The sequence below is a fragment of the Lonchura striata genome, chromosome 2 (genome assembly GCF_050655825.1).
Source record: "Lonchura striata isolate lonStrDom1 chromosome 2, ASM5065582v1, whole genome shotgun sequence".
NCBI classification, from domain to species: Eukaryota; Metazoa; Chordata; class Aves; order Passeriformes; family Estrildidae; genus Lonchura; species Lonchura striata.
This window is the reverse complement of record NC_140704.1, coordinates 136,126,563-136,146,496: the sequence shown is the minus strand read 5'-3', so window position 1 is coordinate 136,146,496 and position 19,934 is coordinate 136,126,563. Positions and strand designations below refer to the sequence as shown.

General features: G+C 44.4%; 1 protein-coding gene and 1 long non-coding RNA gene across 4 annotated transcripts in view; one reads left to right on the top strand and one right to left on the bottom strand.

Annotated features, from left to right (window-relative positions):
* Positions 1–870: 870 nt before the first annotated feature.
* LOC146768442 (uncharacterized) lies at positions 871–10,375 on the bottom strand. 3 transcript variants are annotated; one of them, XR_014953016.1, is made up of 3 exons: positions 10,129–10,375; positions 5,740–10,040; positions 871–2,536 (listed from the first exon to the last, which is right to left on the bottom strand). It is a non-coding gene; the product is annotated as an uncharacterized LOC146768442 (long non-coding RNA). The 3 variants fall into 3 exon arrangements; XR_014953017.1 differs by having other exon boundaries at positions 871–2,345; XR_014953015.1 differs by having other exon boundaries at positions 871–10,040.
* Positions 10,376–11,877: 1,502 nt separating this feature from the next.
* Positions 11,878–19,934, top strand: part of YWHAZ (tyrosine 3-monooxygenase/tryptophan 5-monooxygenase activation protein zeta) — a 25,797-nt gene continuing 17,740 nt past the window's right edge. Inside the window, exons 1-2 of the mRNA XM_021529435.3 lie at positions 11,878–11,963; positions 14,113–14,416. Of these exons, the coding sequence (XP_021385110.1) occupies positions 14,123–14,416 (294 nt within the window). The 5' untranslated portion in view covers positions 11,878–11,963; positions 14,113–14,122. The remainder of the gene's footprint in view (positions 11,964–14,112; positions 14,417–19,934) is intronic.

Genomic DNA, 19,934 nt, shown 5'->3' with positions numbered 1-19,934 from the left:
CAGCATATGGAGGACCCAAATTCAACTCATTCTCCTCAGAAAAGGCAAATCCATTTCTTCAGGGCATACTCTTGCTATCGGTTTCTACAAGGGGATCTTTAGCTCCTGCTAAATGTTTGTCATATTTGTCTGAAAATTAATAACAGAGCATTGATCCTAAGAGCAACAGCAGCCTGCTGGTCTGCTGTCCAGAGCTCACAAACAAGGGTGAAACAAATTGGTTCTGCTCTGTGCCCTAAGGACTACTTTTGCATCTTATCTGCTGATTACTGTGTAAAATAAATTCAGGATATCTTTCTGAGGCGTATCAGGGTTCCCTAGCACCCTCCTTGCAGCAGTAAGCAGTATGGTGAAAGACCAAACCCCCCTTATATATAACAAATCAGATCTTGACTGAATTCACCATGAAAAAGAAGATGGGAAGAAACAAACATATGTAGAAACCTGCTGCTGTCATCTCCACAAGAAAACCACATGTTAATGCCCCCCAACCTGATAAAAGACATTCCCTTTGGCATTGTAGACAGCCAGCTGCCTGGGGTCCCTGACAGTAATGAACAGATGCTCCAAGGAAGACACAACAGGTGTGATGTGAAAAGAGCAGATGCACTTGGTCCAGCAAAGATGCTCCCACAAGGTTACAGAACAATGCCCACCAGTACCACACCTCAGAAACACTGTCTCTGCAGTACCCATGGTTTTGTGGCAGCCAGCCTTCTCTAGGAGTATCTAATCAAGATTAATTAAGACTTTCCCCCCAAAACCCCAGGAAAAACATTATCATACTTGGGGACCTTGGTAAAAAAGAGCACAGAAAAGGATTTCTAACAAACATGGAGACTGTTTTAAAAACACTAGGAGAAAAAAATGTGCCTTCTGTATTTTTTAATCCCTTTAATTATTGTCAGATCTGTAAAAATATTCAGTTTGAACAACTGTAATCAAAACCTTATACTGTGTGTTTTTGTCATCTTGTTTAGGGATTCTTTTCCACTCCCAAAACAACACAGGCTTGGTTTCAGGTAGAGACACTTTTCTTCTTGCAATTTATTTTTCCTCTGAAGAAAATGCACTTTCAAATTATATGCAGGACAGATGCATGAATTTGAAGCAGTTTCCAGGCTGTTAGGGGGGCAAAGGGAGAGTTTGTGGCCTTGGAGCCAGGTATGCTCACATCCACCCCATTAGCCATTACCACAGACTGGGAGGAACCCGGCAGGAGATATTGTAGAGGGAGAATTTGTCAGAGCAAGAAGCTTGCTGGGGAAGGGAGGAGCAAGACAAAACCACCAGCAAGGCTGGTCTGTGGGAGGAAGATCACAGCAGGAGGGAGAGCGGGAATTTTTGGTTGGTGGCAAAGCACCAAGGCACAGGAAAAGAGCACTTTAGATCTGCATATATCCAGATGAATGTATTGAGCAGTCCTCGACCACCCTCTGAGCTGCTATGCCATATTTACTTGGGAAGTGATCTGCTGGGGATATAAATTGTTGTAGGAATGTCAGAGTGATGCCAGGGAATATGTGAGCCAGGGGCAGGACATGCCAACAAACTCCCAAATCTTCCTGGGAATGGCACACTGTACAAGTGCCAAGAGAGGATTCATTTACAGCTGAGGTGAAGGTACATCAGCCCAGCTTGTTAACCAAAAACCTACAGGAAAAATCTTCCCTGAGTTGTGTCCAGATGCTGGGGAGTAGTTTTCATGTCACAGACCAAGTGCTTATGCACTGAGAACTCAAAAGCTTCATCAGAAAGACAACTCCAAACTGTTTTCCTCATCACCTGCTACTAGTAGAAGATGGAGAAAACAAAAGGTTCAGATATAAGCCTGGAATTCAGAACTTCCTGCCTGAACATCAACCATAGTCCTAGCTGGACACCTCCAAATCTCCACTTTGTCTTTTAAACTGCTTCTTAAAAAATCTTCTTTCCCATGTGGTTTCTGATAGTTGCAGGATACAGTACAGATCTTTCTACATCCCATAAGATTATCTTTGGATCTCATATGTAGTAGTGATTTTTACTACTTCTTTTTCTTCAGCCAAATTTTGAAAGTAGATAGGCTTCATTCTTTTATTACCCTCCTCCTTTTCTGTTTTCACAGTAACAGGAACATTTTCTTCAGCAGGTTTCTTTTTCCTCAAATCTTGTCCCTCCACCTATTCTTCTTAGAAAGGCACCTAATCTCTGCTTTCGAGTTCTGAGCTTTCCTTGAGCACACCATTTTCTCTAAATAATTGGCTTGATCCATAGCCTAGCAAGTCTTCCTGTGCGCCATTGTCTCCATACAACTTTTTTGCATTTGCAGACGTGAGCTGTAACCAGCTCTGGTGACAGTTTTTCTGTAAAAGAAGAAAAATGACATTGTAAAATCTGGAGCAGATCAACAAATCTGAATTGGTGAAGCTCAGAGCAACTCACAGCATTCTGAAGTTAGTCCACTGCTATTATTGCTGCTCACATGCTGCTTGTCATATCATAGAGATCATCTGGTTACAGCCTAGTTGCACTGTTAATTAGCCAACCTAGAAGTCTGCCAAGTTTGAAAAAAACCAAAATAGTTTAACTGAGAAGTGAGGCATTAACTATTTGAGAGATAATATCATTTATGAACTTGGTAGTCTTGTTCAGGAATTTAACCTTTTTATCATTGAAACATCCTTTTCAAGTTAAGTAATACAAAAAAGAGAACCCAAAAGCTGGGAGAAATGGAAGAGTGCCTGCCTTGTGAGACCTCAGGCCTGGATTTTCTTCTTCAAAAATCCTTCTCTGGGGCTTAGGTTTCAAAGTCTGCCCCAGATAAATGACAAGAAAGATTGTCTTGGTAACTCTGGCATTAGCTTGCAAATATGAGCTCAGCCCCATTTTCAGCCCCAGGTTTTCCATATGGCCACAGGGAAATCATGGACATTTGCCTAGGAGCTCTGTCCCTACAGAGACTTTCCCTGCAGGACTGAGTATAGATGTCAATTTGCTGCTGACCTCCAAACGACTGTAAAACTGTAACTTGGCCACATTGCAAGTACTCCCACTAATTTTATACTTCCTGGGGCTTATCTATTATGCAAAACCAGTCAGGTTTCACAAGCTGGAAGTTGTGTAGAAGAGCAGCTTTTATCACAGCCAGTAGTATACATGTGTGTAGTCTTTGTTTTGACATCAGCTCAATTGTATCCTGTTTAGATAATTGACCAGAGAAGAACTACAAACATTTCCAGGCTAGATAAGTTATCCATCTTGTGGAAGAATCTGACAGAAAAGACAAAGGAGACAGGGCATTTTTCTTTGTTTCTCCAGCTAAATTGATTTGTAAAATATACAACTCTCACATATTTTTAGAGTAACACATACTTGTGGGACAGTTGTAAAACTCCATGTAAGAATATTATAAAACCATTGCAATGTATCATTTGAAATGTGCGTATAGATTTAAAAAGTAATAATTTGGCTTCATTCTAGTTAGCCTCTCTTAAACTAGATTCATTAGTTCCCACACACAACAGCTGGGTCTTCAAAATGTCAGGTATCTGACAACGGGGCATGATAAGAATCCACAAGTGTTCCAGGAGTATAAATATCAAAGCAGGAGATTCTCCAGCCAGGATGGAAAAGGGTAAGTACCAACTAGTTTTGTTACAACTACTGACGGGAGCACATCCTAACAGCCTGGTTGAACTTCTTGGATGAAGAAACAGCCAGCCATTAACTGGTTCACACCAGAGTATATTTGAGACCTCATTTCCAAATCAGACAGGATCCTTAGACTGGTTAAGTTACAGGAATTGATGCTGAGCCAGGAGAGCAAAGGGAATACAAAGATAGTAACAGACTCCAGAGATCCTGGGAGGAAAAAAGGTGTTCAGGGCCAAAAGGAGGAAGAAGAGGCAGGGCAAGAGAATCAAGTTGTTTTGTAAGAAATTAAACAAATGAGGTGGGGTTTGATTGATGGTTTTCATAGACTTAAGTTCCTTGTCTCCTAAAAATCTCTTCTGCCATTACAACCTCAGGTTCTCTTGCAAGGCCACTGTCTATAGGGCACATGCTGTGCTCAATCAAAAATCTCGGAGCCCACTCCACCAGGCTGGGGGCTCAGCCTCTGTGGAAGGGCTGCATCCACCTGCCTCTCCTCAGCACAGGCCTTTCATTGCACGCTTTGTCCTCTGTACAGCTGCAGTTTTTCACAGACCTTATTTATCTTGAGATTTCAGCTCATCTTTCAGATTTGCTTGAAACCCAGTCCCAAAGTTTTTTGGGGGAATTGCTGAATGTACAGAGAGATAAACAACACAATCTCACAAAGCTAACTTCAAAGGCAACCAGGCTAAAAAATGCCAGGTTTTAATTTCTGATCCTGTTCATGCTAAATGCTGTCTAACACTTCAGCAGCAATATGTGGCCCTGAGATCTTCCTTCAGTATCCTACCAAGAATATAAAATAAATTCTGATAAATGTAATCAGTATAAAATAAAGTGAGTTGAAATTGGTTGCTGGGATGCAGAACTGAAGCTGACAGGCAGTTGTGAGGAAACTTGCAAGAAAATGCTTATTTTATGTATTTCTTTGGGGCTTAGCAGCTTGGAGCTGTCAAGATGGTTTTGCACATGCTCGGCAGCGAAAACAAGGGAACTGAGCGATTTTACCAGTAGAAAATGTAAATTCCTACTGCATTAAGCAAAGCTTCAAGATTAGAAGTGCTATTAATGCCTATAACTTGAATAAAGTTACTTTGGTATGTATTTAGGGGCCTCAGTTTTCCTTGTAAAACTACATTTTCAATTTCTTTAGTAGTCTGTTGTGATAATTTTGCCAAGGGCTTGTGGAAATCTAAGTAAAATATATTAGTAAATTTACCTCCATCCACAGCTCTATCAAACTGTTCAGATACCAGTAAGTGATTAATGAGATTTTTTTACTCCAGAAACTAAAGGGACCACCTCATAAAATGACTTTTGAAGTGCTGTCTCATTTCATTTTTGACATCAATTTATAAACTGATAAACAATTTGTATTCATAATTCCTTGGATGACCTTATAGACATATAGGTTCAGTATGTTACCAATTGATCCTTTTAATGGCAAATGTTTAGAGTGAGAGTTTAGAAGTTGGTGTGTATCCTAGAGGAGCTATGCTGTTTCATTTTTTAGGTCCTCCAGAAATCCTCAGAACACACCCTATGAGACTTGCACCTTAGCATTTTTTTTCTGATCCCTTCAACTCCAAAAACTATGTTCTATTTCTAAAGAATGCAAAGAAAATAAATAATTTATCTTCTAAAAATAAGAGACAAATTCAGGATAAATGCATACAAAATTAGAAGCTCTGAAATTAAGTGGCACAAATTATTTGAACCAAGACATTACGGAGCCTTTCTCCTGACAATCAACATTAAAATAACATTAGCTAGTAAGAACAAATAAATAAAAAATAAGTCCAAAAATAAATCAAAGTAGGTATAATAGGATGATGTTAGTCTCAAGTTTGCTTCAAGACATCCTGTCTCTTCTGGCTACACTTTTTAACTGTTACCCTGCTCACTCAAGAGCAGTTACACATGGTGGAAATGAATACAAGCTAAAGAGTTCTGAGTCCCCAAATCCCAATGGTCATTGTTTGCAAAAAGTAAAGAACTGTATTAATCCATAAATAAACAGGAGTAGTCTGGATTCAGTAATTCAGCCCTGTGTGATGCACAGTTAATTTACCAATGCCATGCTAAGTTCACTCAAACTCATACTTGCAGCCCCAGAGGACTCAGGTCCAGTCAGTGTTCCCAAAGGAGCAGGTGCCCAACCACCTTCCTGCATCCCAGGGCACAGTGTGCCCATTTTGGCACCATCCTTCTTGCTTCCTGGAGGGAGAAATAGTGAAGAAAATAGATGTCATAGGCTCTTTGTATCCTTGGAAGACACGCAAATACCTCAGCATTAGGCAGACAGGAATGATAATATAATAACATCATAATATATAAACCATGTATATTCTACTTAAAGGCCTCTATCTAGTCAAGTGTTTTCAAACATTCCTGTTAAATCTCCTTATTGTTGCTGATGGTGGGGATATTTTATTTGGATTCTTCAAAATTCTGATGATTGCAGCAGCATCCCTAAAACACTTGCTCCCTAGCTGCATCTCAAAATAGTCTGATTAAATCACCCTTACCCATAAGCGATTAACTTTGTTATTTTGTGCAACTTTTGAGTTCATATCTAATATTGTAAGATCAGTGCAAGTACAGAAACAAACTGGACTTTCCCTAAGAAAACAGATACACCCAAAGCAATGGCATGACGCCTTTTTCAAAATGAGCTCTCAACAACTCAAGAATTTGCACACTTTCAGAATGTCCCTAATGTACTTGAACACTACAATGGAAGGAAATAAATGAGATTTGTATGCATACATACATACTTGCATATATGTATGTGACAGCCTCACCACCCAGATCTCTCAAACCTCCTTTTAGCTAATGGATTTTTGGAAGTTATTGCTGCCCTGTAAATGCAGCCAGTTCCTGATGTTTTTCCCCATCTCATACACTGAGGGTCAGAAATAAAGTTCTTTAGCGTAAATCCAGCTCTCAGTGACCTCTCTGCAAATTTGCAGTCTTTCGTAAGTTTCAGGAACTTTTTCTAAACAAGGCAGACTTGCATCTAGCTTCCTTTCTCAGAAAGGTCAATAGGAAGCAAAGAGCAGTAATGATTTATCTCCACCACTTGGCGATGGGTTCTGTAAAGGCAGTTGTCATTTTACATTAATTTTTTTCAGAATCAGGGAATGTGGTAACCTACAATTCATCATTTCTATGCCCTTTATTTGTTGGGTATCCTGTCCTCCTTGGATACTTGTCACTGTTGACAACATGTTTGCAAACATTTTAAAATCATTTTGGTGGAAAGTATCTTTGCCTTGTACTGACAGGTGAATTGGAGGAATGACCCTTAGGGACACTTCCAACCATGCACTAACTCTCTAATATATATACACCTAAATCCATCCATATACAAAATAATTTAAAGATTTGAATTCAGGGCAAAGTATTACTTATGCAGGAGTCACTGGTACATTGCTTCTTTGGCTAGATTTGTAATTTTTATAAAAAATTAGACTACAAACAGATGAGGAGAGACTACAGAATGTTTGATGAGGCAGAGAGAAAGGCCTTGTGAGATCCAGCAGCTCCAACTACTTTCCACTCAATGATGGAAAATAGTAGCCTTATCCACAATTCATGTTTTATCATTGGCACCAGACAGAGAGTCAGAATCTGACTCATTTTAGAACACTGGGGATGGGGGAGGGAACAAAAAAGAAAAGAATACTCTAAATGCATGCATCCTTCACTTAAGTCTTTCAGGATGGTCAACCTACAAGAGTGTCCCGAGGAAGAAGAGTATCCATTGATCCAAAAGCACAATCAGACTACAAAGAAAGTGAACAAAAGCTTCTGCAAAGCTTGAAGTTTGGCTTGCAAATCACAGGCAGTGGCCAAGGAAAAAATAAAGATAGGTACAATGTATACCTAAAAACATCAATAAATGTTTTTATTCCAGAAAGTGAAGGATCTTCCTTCTGCCAAATGGGAGAAAGAAATTCAAAACCCTACAGAAGCACATAAAGGCTGCATAAAAATACACACAGATGTATATAATCATGTAGCCAGAGAATCAGCCCAGAAAGGTATGTAACAAAATCACAACAGTCAGGATTTTAAGCAAGCAGCTTTTGGAAATGTAGAACACACAACAGAGCTGCCAGCTCTTCTTTTCTTCCCTCTGCAGGCCGTAAATTTGCAGAATCATCTCCTGGTCTCTGGGGAAATGCCCTTTGCTAGGCTGCCTTTGCTCATTTTTCTGTTCCCAGGAAAAAAAAAAAGCAAAAAAAACCCCAAAAAAACCCAAAACCAACACAAACACCAACCAACAGTAACTCAGGACATCTCTATATTCTAGCAGCAGCCTGGTTAGTACCAAGAGTCACCACCACGGAGCCTTCCAGTCCTGACAGCATTCACCGACTTCTAAGAGCTATTCTTACGGATTTCCTGGGTTATTGCTCTTGCTCCTGTCTATGTGAGGTTGACCCCCGAAAATCATGACATACTCTTCTAGCATGGGGATAACCCAATCTTGTACTCATCTATTTTTAATTAATTATGTTTAAGCACAAGAAAGAATAACTAAGCACTTGTGGAGAAAGGATGGGAGGGAAGAACTAAAAGCTGGTTTAGAGGGGAAATAAAATATATCTGGAGTAATTTTTTCCCCTCCCCATCCCTCCATTTCTTCTTCTCATGTAAGAAAGTAAAGTAAGAATGAGTGTAAATAAACACGCATATAGGTACTTTCATATGCAAATGTTTCTAACTCTACAAATGAGTTTTTGCTGCTGGCTGCCGCCTGACAGTCTGAGATAGTGAAAGTGCAAGTCATCGAACAAAAAGCTGTGAGGAGAGCAACAGAGAAAAAGCATCTGAAGAAGAGGAAAGCTGCTTAAAGCCTTGGTATTTAAGAGACCGAGTTCCCTGGTCAAAACTGCAATATGCAAGACAAAATACAACATTCCACAGTGGGGGAAAAGTGCAGGAAATGTAAGAATAAAAGACAGCAGGCGAGTATCTGCTTAAGAGACAGCATATGCAAAGGTGAGTAACATCTAAATCCTTGGATCTGCTCCAAATGGCAGCGTTCATGAAATCCAGAGGAGTGGAAATGGTGTTTGGCAAAAATAGCCCACTTAAAGGGGAAAGAGTGCAGCGTCTATTGACGCACGGGGCTGCTAGCAAACACAAACTATGGTTAGTGGCAATTCGGGTTGTTGCAGGACATGTTCCGTTCCCTCCAAAACCAAAAGTAATGGAAAGAACAGAATGGAAAGGCTCATGTTTTCCTTCCACAAAACTATTAACGTTGCCTACAGTATTGCAGCCTACTTCACACGGGATTCCCCTATATTTCCCGGAAATATCAAAATGCAATACACATTTGTGCTTCATTCTAATGCAGGCTCCAATCTCCAGGGTTCTTTATGCACTTTTAAGGATTATAATTTTTCTTGCATCAGTTAATTTTTTTTATCATGTTACCAGAAAATATTCAAGTACTTCTGAAAATGTATGCTCTATATTTGGGTGGTTGCCATTTCAATGAGACTTTTCTACAAAATAAGGGTTTTTAGCTTATGTTAAAAATGAACTCTGTAACATAACTTGCAACAAGATGCAGCAAATGCTGTGCCACCATACCATCTGTGTTCAAGTACAGCTCTAAAGCTCTCCTCCTATTGCTTCCTAAAGTGGAAAATAATGGTAAAAAATAAAAACATATAAAATGAAGCCTCGTGTATTGGAATACATTATGAACCTGAGCCTTACAATGTTTGTTCCAAAAATCTCTCTCTGTACCTGTATAGGCCAATGAAGTATCATTTGGAAACCAAAGAGTAGGGTTATATTCTTCACATTTAAATTAAGTAACAGTGATGTTCTCACCTGACACAGCTAGTAAATTCTGGTGAGCTTCACTCTGCACATTATTGCCTCTTTTGCTTTTTTTAGCTCTTTTCACAAGCTTTCCAACAATATCCCATAGGAACTTGAGTGAAATTCATTAAACATTGGAGTTAATTGAAGGAACCAGAAATTATGAGAAATATATATTTTTAAAATATCTTACTGTTAATGTGGAAGATGACAGAGCTTGATGGGCAAAACTTATATGGAGTACAAACCCCAACATACATCTTAGGCCATGAGGAAGGGTAGTAAGAAATCAGAAACAAACTCTGCAGGTAAAACGCCACCATGGAAAAACTAACTGCTCTTTATATGATATAATGAAAAAAAAGCCTAGTTCTTAAGAAATCAACTTTGACATGAGGATTTTAAAGCAGGACCTTTCTGATATTCAGTCAAAATACAGGATCACTGTTTTGAAGATGAAAGGGACGGTGTTCTCATCACTTTATCTCACTCACAGGTCCACAGTCACTTTGTCACTGCAGGGTGCAAGACCACACTGGGAAGCTGTCCTGAACTGCCTGGAAAAGAGAGAGAGGCGTGCAGGCAAGAGCAGGAGGCATCTGCGGGAGAACCTGAAGATGCTGTTATCTCTGGTACCGAACCAACCTGCTCCCGGCCACTCTAGAACAACAAATACATCCATAACTTCTTCTTGCTTTCCAGAAGGAAGCGCCTCACTCCTCCTACGCTACTCCCTCGCTGTGTCCCACCGACAGACTTTTATGGCTGTAGACATAAGTACAGGCCCGTCCTGCGCCGGGCTGCTCCCGCGGGAGCCGTTCGGGGATGAGCCGAGCGAGCCCCGCCGGAGCCGCGCCCGGGGCCGCCGCCGCCCGGGGCCGCCGCCGCCCGGGGCCGCCGCCGCCCGGGGCCGCCGCCGCCCGCTCCCGCCGCCCGCTCCCGCCGCCCGGGGCCGCCGCCCGCTCCCGCCGCCCGGGGCCGCCGCCGCCCGGGGCCGCCGCCGCCCGGGGCCGCCGCCCGCTCCCGCCGCCCGGGGCCGCCGCCCGCTCCCGCCGCGGCCGCACGGCCGGGACGCGGCCCGGGCACGTGACCGGAGCCGACTTTCCGTGCGGTTTGCGCCGAACGGGAACGGGGCGGAGAGCTCCCGGGTCTGCCGCGGGCACGGCAGCCTGCAGCAAGCCCCGAGGAGGGAATCCCGCTCTGGAGATGCTCCTGGCCCATGGCACTGCCAGATACAACACCTGGCCCTTTTCAAAAAATATTTCGGCGTACTTTCTCCATCTTATTACTCTCCATTTCATTTCTAATCCTGTGAGACAGTGCTGATCCCAGAGCCCAGGAGAAAGCAGGAGAGGTCAGGACACTGCATACTTGAGACAAAGATTCAAGCTGGGGGATGTTGTTCAGAAAGGGGACAAGGGAATGCCGACTTCCAAGACCTTTAGGAAACAGGGTGGGATTTTTTTTTTCCAGAAAATGAAAAAGCATTTCCAACAACAGCAATATTTAATAATACTCTTCCTACTCCTGTCAGCACGTTCTCATCAACGTTTGGATGGTGCTGTCCGAAATGCCCGCTTGCCTTTCCAAGGGAGGGGCTTCCAGAGGGACCGTCCTGCGCCTGCAGAGCCGCTGAGCGCCCATCCGCCAGCCCCGGGGGGATCTCCCAGGGCGCTGCCGCCGTCCCCGGCCTCCCATCCTCCTCTGGCCCTCTCGTTTTTAACGCCCAGCACGAGTCGCGCTCCCGGTGCAGGATGAGGCTCCGGGCGCGGCTCGATGCGGAGCGCTCCCGCGGCCGCGCGTGTGCCGGGACAGTCCCGCTCCCCCCCAGCGCCCCGGGGCTCAGCCACCCGCCACGCACGGGGCTCGGCGGGGGTTACGGGGCGGACTGGGCGCTCGGGGCGGCACAAAGCCTGGAGAGCCCGCCCGGGGTGCGCGGGGGGCGGCGGTGACATCCGCGCACGGCCCGCGGCCGCACGAGGAGACGGTGCTGCCGCCCCCGCTCCGTGCCGCGGGCGCGGGCACCGCTCCGCCGCCCACGGGCGGGTGCGGGGCCCTCCCCGCCGGGCCGGGGCGGGCGCCGCGGCGGGGGCGGGACGTGGGGGCGGGCCGCGGCCCCGAACCCGCGGCGCCCCCGGCACCCGCGGGCCGCCCCGCTCGGCTCGGCGGTGGGGCGGGGGTGCAGGCGCGCGCCCGCGGGCGGGGCCGCCGCCGGCTCTGGGCGTGACCGCGGGCGGGGGAGCGGGGGGGGAAGGTTCGCGCGCGCCCTCGCGCTCCGTTGCCATGGCGCCGCTTGACGTCACGGGCGGCGCGCGGCCCGCGCGGAGCGGAGCGGTGATTGGCGGAGACGCCCCGTGCGCGGCGCCGGGAGAGGGAGGGAGGGAGCGAGGCTGCAGCGCCGCGAGCGCCAGAACCGCACAGTCCGCGCCGGCCGCCCGCCCGCACCGACGCACCCGCGCCCGCCCGCCCGCCGCGCACAGGTAACGGGGCCGCCGCCCGGCACCGGCTCCCCGGCACGCCGCAGGTCGGGAGCACTGAGCGGGGCGGCCGGGGGACAGCGCCCAGCCCGCCCCGCTCCCCCCCACCCCCGGCGCGGCTCCACGGGGAGGGAGCGGGGCGCGGGGGCCGCTGCGCGGGGCGGCGGGGGCCCTTCTCCGCCGGGGAAAACGGGGAAAGCACCGGCGGAGGGGGCGGCAGGTGAGGGCGACCCCGCGCCCGCAGGGAGGGGAGCGCCGCCCCTGCCGGGCGGGGGCCGGGGCGCGGGCGGCGGCGCTGCCGGGTGTGGTCTCCCGCCGGGAGCCCTGCCCGGGCGCGGAAGAGTCGCCGCGGCCGCGCTCCCTTCCCTCCCTCCGCCCAGGGCCCCCCCTCGCCCATCCTCCCCGCCCCGGCCGAGGGGTCCGGGCGAGAGCGGCGGCTCCCCCGGGACTAGAGGGGACTCCTCCTCCGCCGCTCCCCCTCCCCCGCGCCGAATCCCCCGGGGATGGACCCGCGGGCTTTCCCTATTCCGGGGCGGGGACGCAGCATCCTCCCCCGGGGGCGCTGGGCGGAGGGGAGCGGGATCGGGGCGGGCCGGGCTCCGGCGCCCACCCGCCGTGACAAAGGCGGCGGGCGCGGCGCTCGGTGTCCCCGCGGCGGGCGCGGCGAGGAGGGCGGGAGGGAGGGAGGGAGGGGCGGCCGCAGCGCCCCGGGGCCGCCCGCCCGCCCCGCCCTCCGCTCCGCCCGCCCCCGGGCCGCTCCATTTTCTGCTGTCACCGCGCTCCCCGTGCCGGAGCCGCGGCAGCGCCCAGCCCGCGGGGGCGGCGGCGGCCCGCCCGGGGATGCTGCCGCGGCAGCCTGCGGTGCCCCGGGGACCGGCGGCGGGGCCGGCGTTGTGACCGTGTTTGCCCCGGTCAAGCCGAGTGGTAGATAACCACCACCAAAAGCTCGCTTTAAAATGGCTCCTTAACCCCGCCGCGCGCGGTTGGGCAAGTTCTCCAACGGGCGTTTGCACACAAACGAGTTTGTGCCTCCCCGTTGGGGACGGGAGCCGTTAAAATTTGCAGTCACCTGGAATGTTAAAATGTGCTTAGTTTATTCCCAAAGATGGAACACAAGCCATGCCATTGTTTCTCCTAACGTCACATAAAATGGCAAAAGTCTTAGTGGTTAAAAATGAAAATGCTTGGTTGGGGTGTCTGGAACGTACAGAAATAGATAAAGCACTCATGACCAAAACTGGTTCATGCTTTAATAATCTTGTTAAACTTCGAAGGATAATGTATCCCCTAAGCACATTCCTCCAAATGATCAAGTTAGGGTACACAGAAAGATGGGGGGTGAGGCAGAAGTATTTTTGCTTCCTGTGCCAAAAGAAATTTCTCAATACCTCTGTGCTGATAAGACAGGTTCTGAAGTTTTTCTGCTAGGTTGTGCTGTCTGAAATACTGATGTTGAGGTCATATTTTTAAGTAGTAAAATTTTCTTTTGTCTGTGAAAGCACAGCCTCCCAGGCAGAGCAGCAATATCTGATACAGAACATCCCATAATGGGGATTCCCATTTTGGGAAAGGGAGTTAGCATTGTGGGAAGGTGTACAACTCACAATTTAGATATTTGTTGCACTATGACTTTTTAACATCCAGTGTGGGATTTGATTTGCAGGTGTTTATGTGAAGTACCTCTGCATGTAACTGATTCTGTTAAGGTTCAGAATGCTGCTTGATATTCTTTGTCCAGCCTTTATTTGGTTGTCTCCTGTGGAAAGCTTACTGTTGGATATTTTCTTTGTCAGTTTTGCTACACTGATAATGTAGCCTTATGAAAAAGTGGTGGCAAAGAATTAGGATCGTTTTTGTGCATAAGATAGAAATTATTTGGTTTCAGTTCACCTTTGGATGCTTTTGTTTGTGTTTATTAAAATAACATACTTAAAAGTTTACAGTTTTCAGGAGGAAGCAGTGGTTTTAACTCTCTACTCCATGTGTCCATGTGTTTGAGCAGCCAGTGCTGCTAGTATGCCTTGTGTGCTGGATTTCAGTTGTGTCTCTTCCAGTTCCAAATTAGAGAATACACGGTGCTCTGCCTTTGAAGTTTAAACACCTTTGTCCTTGACCAATGTCTGAATAATGCCTCGCTATTTTTCCTCTTCAGAAATATCAACATGGATAAAAATGAGCTGGTGCAGAAGGCCAAACTGGCTGAGCAGGCTGAAAGATATGATGACATGGCAAGTTGCATGAAATCTGTGACTGAGCAAGGAGCTGAGTTGTCCAACGAAGAGAGGAATCTTCTCTCTGTTGCCTATAAAAATGTTGTAGGAGCCCGTAGGTCATCTTGGAGAGTCGTCTCAAGTATTGAACAAAAGACGGAAGGCGCTGAGAAAAAACAGCAGATGGCTCGCGAATACAGAGAGAAAATTGAGACTGAGCTAAGAGACATCTGCAATGATGTGCTGGTGAGAAATAATGAAACTGTTGATCCATTTTTACTTAGAGTTGCAGAGTAAATGGTGCTGGGCCCTCTGGGACTGTTTTTAGTCTGTCAGTAAACCTGTGGTCTCCTATGCTATTTCTGTTTAAAAAAATGTCTGAATTTTTCTTTCCCTCTAATATGCTGATTATTTATATACAAATTATAGTTATGAATGCTAATAAACTTGGAGGCATGTAGAAACATTGTACATAAAGTAGTAGTTAAGAAAGCTTAACGTGTTTCCCTGAGACTGAACTATATGCAGGTTTAGTTTGGGGGTTTCTCCTACCCCAGTGCCCCTTCTGCCTTAAAGCAGCATATGTATCCTAGATGTCTTTGGTTTCTGCAATTTTAATGTGCTGCTGTGGTTGTAAGAGGTAGTTCTTACTCTACGGAAATTGTGCCCCTCCCTGGGTAAGATGATGTAATGTTAGTTATGACTCAGCCGTGCAGAAAATTGCTTGCAGGAAGAGGCAGTAGAAATGGTGCGATACCCGCTTAAACTTAAAATTTTTTGTAGCAAACTCAAAGGGTGTTAAACTTAGGCATTTTCTGAGACTTGTAGTTATGTTAAAATGTGCATGTGTACAGCAAGCAATGTCGTATTTTCACTGGGAGGCTGGTTTATGAAATCCAACCCTCTTCCAAATGCTTATTCCAGATTGTCAGGTTTTTTCAACTGCACACGCCTGTGGTGCTTCAGTGAGCACACAAGGAGCAGCTGTTCAGTCCTACAACCACTTGTGAGGCAGAGGTTATGTCAGCAATAGAGTTGTCCACTGCACTGTGGACACTGCTGGCTGTCATCCCATATGTGACAAGGGATCACCTGTGGGTGACAGAATGACATGCAACATGAGGGAAGCATTAAATAGCTAAGTGCCTGAAGGTCTGATGCCAAATAAAAGTTAAGATCAATGAGTAGCATGAATTTTGCTTGATGAGTGAGATAACCAAATTCTATGGGTGGTGACAGCTTCTAGAAGACTGGTTCTCCAAGGGTTTGTAAGAGTCAGCGTGGATAACTGAGTCTTGGCTTCCCATTCAGGCTGGCTGCTATGGTTACTGTAACACAATGCATAATACACATACACAGTTTTGTATGTTTTGTTTTCTTGTGTAAGGATAACTCTTTAACTTCTACTCTGAAAATGAAATGCACAACTTACTCATACGAAAGAACTGATTTACAAGTACTTGTGTTGTAAAGTGGTGGCTCATCTATTCAAGCCAAGGAAGTGAGGATCCAAATCTGGCATTCTAATTGGTTGTTATTTCTTTCTTTAATTATTTTACTAATGGGAAAGTCGGGGTGGAGGTGTATGCTTTCAGTTCAGGGTGATCTGAAATTCTTTTGTAAGCTACGTTTTGGTTTAAGAAATTATTTTAATTAAATCTGGGCTTAGAAGCCTTAGAATAATTTTGTGTTTGCAATTAATTTTTTGTCTGATAATGGAAACCAGGTTAAGGTGAAACTAGCTTTTATTGTGCATGCTAAATACAAAAACTAAAACAAAACCTAGCTTTTGAGTTCGCTGCAGCAAGTAGAGTGCCTGGGAGGGGAGGAATATGTGTGGAGAGTCTTATGAAATCTTCTGAATCTCAAAATGGACTTGAATTTCTCTTTGTGTTAATGAGACATATATAATTCAAAGAAGTTACTGTTCTTTGACATGTTACTATTTTTAAGAAGCTAATGACTGACTAATTTTTAACATCGTCAGTCAAATTTTTCTTAATACATTAAAGAAAAATTACTGTCCAGAAGAAACAATGCCTTAGGCAGTGATTAGCAGTAATAAAACTACTTTTTAGACTTGCATTTAAAAAGAAAAAAAAATATAACTTTTGTATTCAAAGGATAGGATTTAAAAATACTTTCAAATGACATGTACTACCTTTGATGTTGCCAGTTACATTGAAGATTTAGATTTATATTTAAAAACATACTCGTTTTCTTTCTTGAAATATCCTATGCATGTTCATTCTTACCTAGAAACGTGGCTGACTGTATTGTTTTAACAGAATAAAAAAGAGCTGTGGTAAGATTCAGTTGTTTAACATGAACACAGGAGTCTGTGCAATGCTACATACAAATGTAGGACTAGGGTTTGGTTTAGTATTTGGGTTTTTTTTCAGAAGGTCTCTAATTTTTTTGCAGCATAATCTAATCTATAACTGTTTACAGAGGTGAAAAGTGAAGCTTACCCAGTCTCAATCAGTGTGAAGTATGCCCTTAATTAATGAGACCTGAAATGTTAAACTTTCAAAGCTTTTAATTATGAGCCTTATGAATTAGAGTACAAAAGCAGCTGTGCAACTTTTATATCTTTTATTGAGGCTGTGGCTCTGTTTGAGCTGCTGTTGTGTCTTCAGTTGTCTACTAGTGTCTTAAGTAACATTTAATGCTCAGAGGTGTTACATCACAGCTGAGAATGACTGCTGTCCTAACTTCATTGTTGAAGGGAGGAAAGCAATTTAGAGAATGTGTTTGTGACTAGAAGAGTGTGGCCAAAGCTGGCTCCTCTGCAGCTTCCTGCTCTCTTACCTCATTTATTGAAATGAAATCTAGTGTACTGGCAGAAATAGCTCCTCTAATCCTGTAGATACCAAGTATACTAAACTATGCCTGGGCTTTTTTTCCATCTCCTCTACTAATTTACAGAGTGAATAGGAGCAGTTAATTATGAACTTCTTTCCTGCTTCATCCGCATTAGGCCCAGTGATAAAAGTTTTAATAGTTATGTGGTCAAGTCTGAATGTTTATTTTTCTCCTTCACACTGACCTTGCAACAGGAAAAGACAGCATCTGCATCCTTGCCACTTCCTGAACCTTTTTTCTTCAGCCTGCCATGGAGTACCTCTACAACTCTACAAAAGAGTTGAACTCATCCTCTTGTTTCCTGCAGCCTCAGAGTGCTGCTGTGCAAAGAGACACCTAAAATATCTTGTTCCAGCACTAGTTCTATCAGATAGCATTTAAGTATATTAAAGTGTAATATAACCAACTCTAGTATGGAGTTGGTCTGGTAGTGCAGGTAAACACTAAATAATTGTGACACATTGAGTGTAGTTCAAGTTCCTTGCACTGTGGCAATGAAGACTATATTTTTAAATTCTTCAATAGTAATATACTGTGTGGGATGCTGTGTGTGCCATACTTGAGTGTCTGAAAAGTGCTTTGAATATTATAGAAAATTTCCAATTGATACAGGAAATTAGACTTTTAGTTAAATACTTTTCCTCATGTTAGCTAAGGGTGTGCTTCACATTCTGTTTCAGCTTTTCTAGTAAAAAGGAGGGTCTGTCTAAAGTACCAGTGTAATGACCTATAGTCATCTTTCATTTGTCATTTCCATATTAAAAATCATTATTAATATAAGAGGTGTGGATTTTCTTTAAACCACCATTAGCAGAGAAGTGACTTGTAACTGAAGTAATTCAAATTAAATCTGCTGTAAGCTGAATTTTTCATCTAATAAGGGTGCTGAAGTACAGAGAGGAATGGAGAGGTCTTTGAATAACTAACACCCTGCACTGCTTGTATGTTAGAAGTTCTCAGGAGCTCTGGTAGCTTTCAGGAAGTCTCTTACATGATCTAAATGTAAACAAATAATTGAAAACATGACTGGCTATCTTCACATTAGCATGGATATAATTCCAGACAGTTGCACTCTTCCCTAGGCTGGCACTTACTGTAGCAGTCCCTTCCTGTCCTCCAAGTGCACAGTATGTGACAGTTCCCATGTTCTTGCCCCATGCCCAGTCTTCTGGGTGATGTTGCTTCCCCCTCCAAGTTCCACTGCAGAATTGCCCTAAGTAAATCTTCTCTGGCAGTGCCCAAGCACCCTTTCACCATTTCTTTGCCCTTTTAGTTGTTAAGGTCTGGAGAACTTCTGCAAACCTTGGCTGCCCTTCAGCCTTCTGGAGTTATTGTTACACATACACTTTTCCCCCCCATGTCTTTCCTGCCAGAAAAGCAGCAGGTTAATGGTGTTGTTTAGGAACTTCCAGTAAGATGAAGTGTTTACTTTCTTCACTACATTATTTCTTCCAAATTTCACCCTCAGAAGTGTAAAAACATAAAGATACTCCTTGTATGCTCATACTAGAGGTTTCTTTGCACTTGTTATGGGTGCTTCATTTTTTTAGAAGTGGTAATTGTGAGCACAGAAGGTTCAGTTATATCTCAGATTAGTGACTTTAGGTTTACATTTCATTTTTATGTATATCATTTGAGATGGGGAGTAGAATGTTTAGTAACCTGTCATGGGGCTGCAGTTGACTGGGGGAAGGGAATGTAATTCCATTCCAAATGCATCTAAATGTCTTTTTAAAGAGCATGCCACAGAATTAATGCCTATTGCCATCATTCTCAAATTACTATTTGAGAATAGTGGAACTATTTTCTAGTAGCCTGCTAACATCTAATACTAAGTTCTATAAAATGTTTAATAGTTCTTAATTACAGGGTTAGGAAATTTGGTGTTCTCTCCTACAGGAAGCCATATGGTTTTTGACATGCACATATGTGACTTGTCTTTTTAAAACTCAGCCACTCTATGCTCAGTGTGTCCTCCTGATGGTTTAAGTACACAGCTAACCTGTAAACTGACGGTGCCATACAACCTTCTTGTTATGATATCTGATCTTAACAGAAAATTTGGTGTTCTCACTACCTTCAGTTCTGTGATTCCTTCAGGCTTGCTTAATTTTGTATTGCACTTCGTCTTTCGGGTCTGTGCCATTATTTTCAGAAAAAAAGGGGAGATATTTGTATATCCTTCCTTCACAAAATGTCAGTCGCAGAAGGGGGTGATCAATGTGTTGAAATCTAGGTGCCCAGAAGAATTGAGGTTAGAAGGGAGGTCATTGTGTTCAACTCTGCTCAGAACAGATCTAGTTCAATCACTTTGCTTAAGGCCTTGTCAGTCAGATTTTTATTATCTTCACGCGTGGAGATTCCACAGCCTCTCTGGGCAGCCTGTCTTAATATTTGTTCACGTTGTTAAGGAAAGAATACTTGCGTGTAATCAGAGCTTCTCATGTTCCAACTTGTCTGCTGCCTCCTGTGATGTCACTGTAGACCTCAAGGAAGAGTCTGGTTTTCCATCTTCTCTAGGCAGCTGTACATACCAGTAAGATCTCCTGGTCTTCTCTGGGCTGAAGAAACCCATATCCCTCATCCTTGCCTTGTACCTCATGTGCTCCAGCTCCATAGTATATCTCTTCAGTATATCTGTGTTTTTCTTGTGCTGTGGAGCTCAAACCTGGACATAGAACTCAAGATGTCATGTCAAGTTATTAAAATTTGCATTAAAATATGGTAATTGATAATATGTTAGTGTCATATGTGATTACTTTGGTTCACAAATGCTTCTGTGAATGAGCTTTTATGTATTGCAGTGCAAAATGTAGTCAGGATTTGCTAATTTACAAGAGTAGTTGTAATTTAGGCTTTTGATTAACTCTCCAAGTCTGGCTTTTCCAGTAAGAGTTTG